This window comes from Cyprinodon variegatus, unplaced genomic scaffold (assembly GCF_000732505.1).
Source record: "Cyprinodon variegatus isolate N-32 unplaced genomic scaffold, C_variegatus-1.0 Scaffold1655, whole genome shotgun sequence".
Classification (NCBI taxonomy): domain Eukaryota; kingdom Metazoa; phylum Chordata; class Actinopteri; order Cyprinodontiformes; family Cyprinodontidae; genus Cyprinodon; species Cyprinodon variegatus.
The window spans coordinates 102,059-112,520 of NW_015152108.1; the positions used below are offsets into that span (position 1 = coordinate 102,059).

The 10,462-nt window shown below is 39.5% G+C and overlaps 1 protein-coding gene across 1 annotated transcript in view; it reads right to left on the bottom strand.

Annotated features, from left to right (window-relative positions):
- Positions 1–9,441, bottom strand: part of LOC107104220 (synaptotagmin-5-like) — a 12,817-nt gene extending 3,376 nt beyond the window's left edge. Inside the window, exons 1-3 of the mRNA XM_015404165.1 lie at positions 9,353–9,441; positions 6,899–7,887; positions 2,661–2,832 (exon numbers count right to left, since the gene is read on the bottom strand). Of these exons, the coding sequence (XP_015259651.1) occupies positions 2,661–2,832; positions 6,899–7,887; positions 9,353–9,383 (1,192 nt within the window). The 5' untranslated portion in view covers positions 9,384–9,441. The remainder of the gene's footprint in view (positions 1–2,660; positions 2,833–6,898; positions 7,888–9,352) is intronic.
- Positions 9,442–10,462: the final 1,021 nt, after the last annotated feature.

The window sequence follows — 10,462 nt, forward strand, 5'->3', positions numbered from 1 at the left end:
CTCTTATCCACTGAGTGTTCCCTGTTCCTGTCTTGGCTCAGCGGAGAGAGCAAGTTTTTAGCGTATCATAGTGTTCCTGTTGTCCGGACCTGTTCTGCCTCTCTTCTACTGAGCTTGCCTGTTCCCATCTGAATGCTCTGCCTGAAATCTCTGTTGGACTCCTGGTCCCTGGACCAGCCTTTTCCTGTTCTGTTTTGAATCCCTGATTGGGCTTTGGACTCCTGGACCTCCTAGCCTTCCCGTTCTGATCTGTTTCTGTGACCTGGCTCAGGGTTGAGCTTGTCCTCCAGGACTGAAGCATTGGGAACACTCTAGGCAACGCCTGCTAGTTGGCAGCCCACCATGTAGATCATACCACGTTAAATGGAGATTGACTGAACTGATAAACCAGGTAAGTGACTCAAACGGATAATCATCTTCCGTCAGATTATTATGGTCACTTACTTATATTTTTCTCCACCAGAGTTTCCAGTGATAAGCGGTGCTACTCCAGCCGCTGCAGATCCACAGCTCAGCGTCGGTGTCAATAAAGGCCTTTTAAGTAATCACTGTCTGTCTCACCGTGAATTCTGAGTCCTACGTTCTGAGCTTTATTACAGCTTTTTATGTTGGATATTATTTAAACAGAAAATTTAGAATACATTCATTTAGTTTCTTTCTGTAGTTATCAATAAACAAAGAAAATATACACAAGTATCTATAATTTTATGATCAGGTATTTTTCATGCATGGAAAACACTGGAAAGCTCTGTTGCTACACTCACATTTAAAAAAGCTTTTTTTCCTCATAGCACTCACAGACTACCGCCTCCATATCTCCAACATCACTAGGAAAATATAATCTCTGTTGATAATCCGTTTAAGAAAGCTAATGCAATTTACCACAACAGAAAATACTGTGGCTCTATTACATATGTACATTTTTCTCTGTGCAGATTTCTTCTGCTTCCTCCATTCCTAACCAGCAGAAAATCAAATGCAGTGAGACATGGCACAGACAGGAGGGGAAATGACTTCTGGACTCATCACGTTCTGATCTGATTATTTTACACGCCAAACAAGGAACCAGTAAACCTGCCCAGAGCAGGAGAATACATAAAATAAAGCTAAATGTTAATATAAGCTTTAATGACAAAGCAAATTAACCACAGTTTTACTTTATGGTGTCACCAATCTCAGAATTGAATTGTAAGTGAAAAGTGAGAAAGTTAACAATTTTCTGCGTTTTTAAAACTAATGTGACCAAATCACGTCGACCCTGTGGCTGTCCTTGAATCTAGCTAGAGCACTAGGGTGTCAGAATGAAAACCGCCACTAAGGGTTATTCTGCAAACATTGCATTTCTAAATCCAATTATTTTAAAGCTCAAAAGCTCTTAGCAGGCTTATAAATAGTAGCAGGGACTTTAAAAAATCTTTTTTCTTTGATGCTGCGTTCAAGATTATAGTACTAGGGTACTGATGGTCTTTTACAATACGTGTTACCAAATTAAAAAAACTGCATTTGTAAACCAATTTCAGCTTTGTGTGTCTCTTATAGCAGATCACCAGCTGAAGCAGGCTATTGAATGCAAATAAATCCAATGCTAACGCCTGCCTATCAAATGCTAACACAAGCCTATCTTGACCTCCGATCTGATGAAGACCGTGGAACACCTCATCCTCGCACACCTCCACGCCGTGGTGAGCCCCACCCTGGACCCAGGCGGGCGCCAGTGGTTCCTCCAGAAATGTTTCATAAGGGTGGCACACTGAAACTAAAATCCCTAATTTCATGCTTTGAATCTACTATTGTGGTAAACCTGCCTGTAGAAGTAATAAAGACTTAAGTTAACGCCTACTCATATCTTGGTTTATTGTGTGATTTTTATTGTTACATTGCTGGCTGTGCATAATGGGATGAAATATTAAACAGATGGTAATACATTTACCACGGCCACCCTGTCCAATGCCCTGGCCACCCCCTGGTGGGGCCACTGGCGGGCGCTCACCCACCTGGAGACCACCTGCAATTGCTGTGCGAGTCATGTTCTTTGACTTCTCCAGCGCTTTCAAAACCATCAGACCAACACTGCTAAGGGGGTAGCTGTAAGACGCTGGAGTGGACAAACATCTGGCTGCCTGGACTATCAACTACCTCACCAAACGCCCTCAGTACGTGCAAATGCATGGCTGCCATTTTACTTTTTACCTCACTGTGTTGTGACTGTCTATAAACACAAATAAGGTAATTTATATTGAAAAAATACACAACTAACCCCCAAATCTTTAGTGCTCTTCTGTAGATTTAAGTTATCAACATGTTTTATTCCAGACACAGCATGTTTGCTGTGTCTGGAATGATAACGCTATGGACTGGCCCAATCAGAGTCCCTTCAATTTGACAATCAAACTGCAGCAAAAGCTGATGATTAGGTCAAAAGGTCCATTAGTTATTTTTTTAGAAGACTTTATAAAAGCATTTAGATATACATAAAACGTTAGATATGGAGATATGGTGTGTTCATTAAACAATATTACTAAAATTAACTAAAATGTCTGTTTTCTTAGTTTAATACAGTTTTTAGTGCTTCTTTCATCAACCTTCTCTACATAACTGATGAAGAAACTGAACATTATGAAATTCAGGAAAATGACATTTTCTTAGTTTGGTATTGTCACCTGGGGTTCCTGGGATTCGTGTCAGCTTGACCAGATTCTCAGCCTTTCGAACCATCACTTTGATGCGCTGAGCCAGGCTCTGGTACTGCAGCAAAATTAAGAGTTGTCCTAACATCCGTGGAATGCCGACTGAGCTTTTCCTGCGTCCAACAGTCTCCCGATAGCTAAAACTCTGAAGACAAGGAACAGTGAGAATCTACAGGTTAAAATTCTACATTTGGTAGAAGGGAAAGCATTAGTTTTTCACTTGATTTGATTTGGATGATGAAGTATGCATGAGGCACTTAAAGGTAGAAGTCGTAACTTTTCACATATTTTTTGTTTTCATTTGACCACTAATGAATAGTAATAGATGTCTATGCTCTTTGTCACTTCAGATAAAAGCAACAGCTGATGTGTAACACTCCCGTTAATTTCCTGTCAACTTTCATCAGCGCAGACTGTGAAAGGTCCAGTGAGTCACATTCTGCCGTCAGCTGAATGAGTGTTAGTCCATCGGGGACTGATGGAAGTTAGAGATCCAAGGCTCATTTATTCAGCGTGATTGTTTCAGTTCACTGCTGCTGTCAATACAGCTTCACCTTTAGACAATATTACTCAAATGTACAACACCTTTTTAAGTGATGGTTCCAACTGAGCAAGGAGGGGTTTCCTTTTTCTCTGTGAAATTAAATTATCTTTTAAGAGACATGATTAGCTGAGAGTTTGAAATAATTTTCCAGCAAATTGTCAAAATCATTTGCAGTGACAAAAAAAATAACAATAGCTGGGATAGTGAAAGTGCACAGGTAGATAAGATGATCTCCCAATAGAGTTGGTATTTTTGACCCTAAAGTAAAATAATTGGATTACCGGTATATGGACCTTTAATATGAAAATTGTGTTTTTATTTTTTCTTATTTTTCAACATTACATTGCAAGTTCTTTCCCTTATTTCAAGTTCTTTCCCAGTTATTTGAAGAAAATGTTGATTTACTCATATTTTATGCTGATGAAGGTTCTCAGTCGTAGTCATTCCGTAAAAATTCACAAAATATCCACTGGACTTGGTTTCCAAGGTTTGAAGACGTTTCTCCACCTCTCCAGGAAGCTTTCTCAATCCAAATGTCTGGATCCGCAGTGAGTTTGAGTCTTATATGGACCGTCTATATAAGACTCACTTCTCCAGTCTTCCTGGAGAGGTGGCATTAGAACATTGTCACTCAAACAGTACTGTGAATTTACGTGATATTTATTGTATATGTCTGCCTTTCAGCAGGTTTCTTAAAAAAACAAAATAGAAAAAAATACTTTTTTCTATCCTTGCTGACTGATGTTAACTTGATGTTTGTTCTGGATTATGGATGCTTCATATTAAATTTTTTTTTTTTAATTAACTATTTTTATTATTGCCTGCAGTGTCAGAGCCTTTCATTCCAACAAAATGTGTAAAGTACAGAAGATTTATTGTCAAAACGCCCACTGATGACATCACACTGATTAGAAAGACTATGTCAGTCTGTACTGAAAACAATGGTACATTAAAGCTGTAGCCTAAGGGTCCAGTCTCTGTAGAAACTTTTCTTCCTTTATATCCATGGATGCAGAGCAACCTTGCTTTCTCTGTCCAGCAGCTGCTCCCACTATGACTTTTTTAAGATGATGCTGTGGAATAGGAAGGAAAACCTGTAATTTGACACAAAAATGTCTTCCCCAACAAGAACAGTGCAGCTCGCAACTAAATAAAGTAGAATAAAACCTCTGGTTCACCTCCCTTCAAAAGGCTGAGATTAATGCCTTTTGGCAGAGTTGCAGCTGAGTCACAGAGAGCACCGCGTGGGCGATCATCCAATTTGTTTCACTCGGCCTGCTCGCTCTGCAGTCCCAGACAGCAGTGTGACTAACATCTCAAGAAAACTGGCTAATGGCATGGCTTATTAGACGCTCAGTGTGATCATGGATTAAATATATGTTCTCTGAAAGGGTGCAGGAAAACTTTCCCTATTCATTAAATCAAATTTTCAAGACGTTGAGAAGTAACTATTTTAGCGAATCCGTGATGCATTCACTGACACAGAAAGCATATAAATCACAGAAAAACACAAATGAATGAGGTTTACATTTAAAGATGAAGGCATCATAAAACATTTCAAAGCTTTGGTCTATATTGTTTTCAAACTGTGATAATTGTCTGGAACTTTAAAGGAAAAACAAGCATGGTAGAACAAAATTAAAAGTATAAAGACGAGAACAAAACTGAAATACCTTTGGTGTGCACTGGAACTGCAGATCTGAAAACTTTTTAGAGTATAAGTCTCCCTGTGAGCATCTTTTGTTGCTTTGAATGAAGGCTGGACTAAAATTATTTGTATTTCATTCATTTGTTTGCTTTTGTAATTGGAAACCATAGTTATTATATTAAGAAGACGATTTAACATTTATATTTATGATTGTCTACAAAATGTGAGATTAAAGGAGCAACATTTGAAGACAATGTGATAAATATCAGATAAGTGGCCCTTAAAAACTGGTTTGCTAAACTTTTATACATTATGTGTGCATTCAATGTGTGAAACAGAACAGGAAGCAATTAATGGCATGATTTCCAAAAAATGTATGTGTATCAGGCCATCTTCACAATGCCAATAATTCGTACAGTACACATAATAGTAGCATAAAAATGGTCCAGATAAATCTTATTTGGTACTTGCTGAAAATATAAAAATCTTTAGTAGAGATATTCCTTTAGAAAAAATAAAGCATCTTATCCAGCTCTAATCCTCCTCTGCCAATAGAGATATCTTCATGATATTTGTAAACCAACCTCACCAGGTTTTAGGAAAGGAAACTCATGAAACAACTTTCTGAAACAAAAGGGTATGCATGGATTTAGCCCAAGACTGACTCTGGATTACCACTAACCCTTCTTTGTGAAACAGGACCCCATTGATATTTAGTTTTGTTTTAGCATCTCTTAAAGAACTTTAGTTCAAACTCTGGTTTGGTCTCAATTCAAGTCCTTGAGGTCTGTTTCATAATCTTGGGGCTGATGACTGGCTTAATTACTCATTTCATTCACCTGTTTAATTCCACCCAGTTTCTCATTACTGCTCATCATATCCACATGTTCCAGTTTTTATTTAAACTGCTTGCTCCCAGTCATCAGGGCCTGTTTATTTTTGAGCCTTTGGTGTGAGAGTTTTCTAGCGGTACTGATTGTGTTCGGATTGCCTGATCCTGACCCATTCTGTCTTCGGACCTTTGAACCTGCCTGTCCCTGTTCTGATCTGTTTGCCTGACCTGTTTTCAGACTCCTGTTGGATTGTTCTTGTGGAATGTACCTGGATCTGCCTCTTGACTTCGCCCTCTGAATTATTTTGCTTTTCTTTGCCTGCTTAGATCTGACATCCTGCCAGTTCTGTAGCTTTCAAGGCTTCAGCGTCTGGAACTCTCTGGGCAGCGTCCACTACGTCTTGTCCCCCTACCGGCTGGAATCTACCATGTTCTCTGGGCACAGACTGAACTGTTAGACCAGGTTAGTGACTCACGTGTTCATAATCATCCTCCGTCAGATTATGGTCATGTTGAAACTGACTCTAGGGAGATTGCTGAACTTCCTGTACCTACAGCCACACCAACATTACGGTATCAGCTTCAGCCTTAAAATCCCTCTAACCATCGATCTCTAGTTCACACTTCAGGTCTTGATGCTACATTGTTTTTGCATTGCTGTTCAGATTGTTTACACGTCACATAGCAGGACACTGGTTACAGAGATAAAAACAGATCTGTGTGTTATTGAACAATGTTGATGGTGTGTGAGTTTAACATTTTTGAACAATGGTAGCTGAAAATATCATGATCACATTATAAAGAGACAGAGACAGGCACAAAAAAACTGAGTTAAAATGCTTCCAAGTTGTTTCTGTGAAGTAAAGATGGCTGTGCTGGAGAGCAAACTGTTTGAATGAGTAGTTAGAGCCTGGATGATGAAGTCAGACATAAGCGTTGAGACTCCTCAGAAACGATCTGACATGTATATCATTTAATACCACATACGGAGGTCGCCCAATTGAAATTTTTTGGGAGGTGAAAAGATCAGAATGTTCTGACTACCATGTAAAAGTTCGCAAAAAAAATTTGGTTTTGACTAAGATTGTGAACGCAGGCATTTTCAGTGCTGAAATTGGTACTGTAACTTTTAATCAACTTCTGTGTTAAACTTTTCAACAAATATAAAAAGCTTTTCTCACATCTACCTTTTTCAGCTTGTTTTGACTCTGCATGAGCTGCTTGGTGTAGGTAATGCTAGAGTCAGGCTCCCACTCTATCTCGTCACAGGCCAGCTCCACTTCGCCCAGAGCAGCCTCTCTTAGCCCTGAGAAATCCCTGCTGTAGACGGCCAGCCTCAGGGTACATGTGCAGAGCTGTTCCACAGAGCCCACCTCCAGAGAGAAGTTCTGGCTAATGAAGTCCTGATTGAAGCTGCGTCGGCGTGGGGCTGTCTGCTGGGGCACAGGGTGAAGTGGAGGAAGGCAGACACGAGCAAACACCCCCCATCCCCTTCTAGTGTCTCCAGACAGTCTCAGGATGTTGACCACCAAGGTGCCAGAGGCAGAGTTAAAGAGGAGGGAAAAGTGCAGAAGGGGAGCTGGCTTGAGTGAGACAGATAGGGAGCCATAATGGGGGAGGCATGGCTCCCCCTGCTGACTGTTAGCACCAGCAGTAAGGTGACTGTTCTCACTGGAAGCCAAACTTTCCCCACTAACAGTTCTGCGTCTCCCGATCACCAGGCGGGATTTGGATACAAAGCTGAGCTTGGTGAGGGAAGGTAAAGAGGCCCTGCCATGAGTGGAAGCTTTACTGGGGGAGCAGGGGAGAGCAGGAGTACTGAGGCGACGCATTGGGAAGGTAGGCCTGGAGGACTGCAACCGCTCAGCCGGTCCGGAAGGGCTGGGGTCGAACGGGAGATTGCCGAGGTCATCTTCAGATGGAGAAGAACTGCTTTTAAAAGAAAGGTACTCCAACACGTCCCCGTCCAGCTCTTCATACTGCTGCTCCCCAGGCTGAGCACACTGAGAATGAGTCAATGTCACAGTCACGCTGTCAGCGGGACGAGGGAGCAGGAAAATGGTCTCTTTTTCCTCAGAGGAGTCTTTTTTCTGTTTGCGACAGCAAAAGATGCAGCAAAGAACCAGACAGTAGCAGAACACAGCCAGAACCACAGCCAGAAGAACCTGCAGGTGGACTAGAAATGAAAAAATCAGATTTACATAAGATGACGTAGGTGCAGTTTAAAGGTATTATTAACTAAAAACAAAAACTAGAAAATTTACCTAAATTTACCTTCTGTGTCACCGAAACCCATACAGAAAAATTCCATGTGATTCACATGTGCACAACACGTGAGTCACATGAGAATCAAATGTAACTGACATCTTTTTACATGTTAATAAATTAATCACATGATGCACATATTTTCATATTTGAATCGCCTGTGAAATAAGAAACATATGAAACATGTGTTTTAAAAATGAAACCCTTAAAATACAAACATATAAATGGACTATATGCGTCTTAAATGGGAATCACATGTGAAGCACATGCATACATGTATGGATGGATTTTTGACTGTGATTCACATGTGAGATTTTTCCATATTTTCCCCATATTTTTCGCATGTGATACGCATGTGCCTCAAATGTGAATTATATGTAAATTCAAATGGGAATATGTGTATCACATGTGCTTTTAAATTTAAATGTTCCAAATTCACATGTACACAAGCATTTGAGCTTATACATGATGATTTGATAAACAGTTTTTCAAGTGATCCCCATATTTTTCACATGTAATACACATCTGCTTTATATTAAAATGGGAATCACATGTAAAAATGTGTCTATCACATGTGGGTTTAACATGAAATGTTCCAATTCATACGTACATATTAGCGCTCAGATGTAAAACCTACGTGATACAGATTTTTCACATGTGATTTACATCTTTTTTATTTAATGTGGGAAACTGGAACCATGTGAAATTTGTGGGATTTTTTTTGTATTGGAAAGCCCACCACAGCAAACTTTAACTGTGTTTTGTAGGACTAATTGCTGCAGGAAAGGAAACACAAGCAAAAGGTTAATCAGAGACTGACAAATGAAATCGTAGTTAGCGTTTGACTCCGAATGAAGATGAATTTATCGGAAAAAGGATCCTGCTGTAAACTGTTATCTTGTTTCTTCTGCAATCTGTGGGCTTGATGTAATTAACGAGGAAATGCTGAGATAATTGCAGAAATGATATAGCTAGAGTTACTTGGTCTTTCCAGTTTACACATTTAAAATAAAAGCTGTATTTTTTCATAAAACATGTTTTGCATCATGTTTCCTAACCCAGTGTTTATCATTTTTCACAGCTCTCTGAATTAGCATCTAGTTCTTGATGAGTTTTCAGAACAGAAATTGATCGGAGCCACAGTAGCTGTGGTGGAAGTGCAGGGATGACTCATCCACCATCATTTTTTATGTTAAATTAATAAAAGAAAATATGAGGAAGTCAACAAACTATTAAAATGTTTACTCTGTAAACATTAAAGTACATCTTCATCAAGAAGAAAAGATTGAGCACAAAGCTGGTGTGACCTGAAGGGTTTTGCTTCTATAAAAAGATCGTCTCATCAGAGCATAAAAGCTTTTAAGCATGAAACCCACCAAGATCCATAAAGATGAGATCACTATTCATCAAGTGAGCTTCAACACTCCCAGTACAGAGCCAGTACTCCCATCAGAGAGCAGTTGGGAGCTCTCCTCCATTAAGAGATGAATCTATACAAAAGCAATATATTTAAAATGATTGGAAAATACAGAAGGAACAAAAATGGACATAAATTACATATTCTATTGTGGAAAATTGAAGCTATATTAATGGTTAAAGTTAAATATATTCTAAACCATTTTTGACATCAGTGTTAAAGTCAACTAAACCAGTCAAAGCTTGACATGAACATAAACATACCAGAATCACATTGATCACTTTTTTTTTTTTTTACTTATTTCCTATACTTTTTAAAAATACAACCTATTTATTACAGCGGATTATTTTGTTTTATTTTTTAAACATAATTAAACTGGATTAATCTAACCCTTTTAAAAAATAAACTCCTGTGTTAAGTTCAGGTCAGGATAATGTCACAGAGGCTCTTATTATTTACCTCGTGCAGCTTGGGCTTTCAGAGAACATTCTTAAAGGAGTCTTAGAATGAAAAACCGAGTTTACATTGTCATAGATGTATAATGGACGTACAGAGAAGTTCAAACTCCATTGACACCTCCTTTCTCTGCAAATTTCACAATTCTAAACTTCCACCTTAAAGCGGGCGAATCCAGACGAAGCCCTGAGTTGACATAAACTCTGGGATGTTGCCTTATTTGGTTCTGGCCTGTACTTTTGTCCCCCGCTGGCTCCCTGCCCCACCGGGGTTCCTGAACCAGCCCCAGAGCTGATGGATCTCTTCGAGAGCCTTGCGTGTTTCGACTACATGCTGCACTGTAGTCGACCAAAATCCGTCACTAAGTCTGTCTGACGATTTTGAAATCCCCCCTGGACATTTTTTTAAGTATGAAGAGTAGGACATGTCCTGGAAAAAGAGGACGTCGGGTCACCCTACCACATCAACACTTTGATGTTTCAGTGAGTGAGTGCTTGTTGCTATGATGCGTCTTTGCTCAGCTCGTTGTAAACCAACCAATCAGAGCACAGCTCATCTAAATATTCATAAGCATACCATAAAAGGAAGAAAACCTGTTGTTTCATTCTAGGGC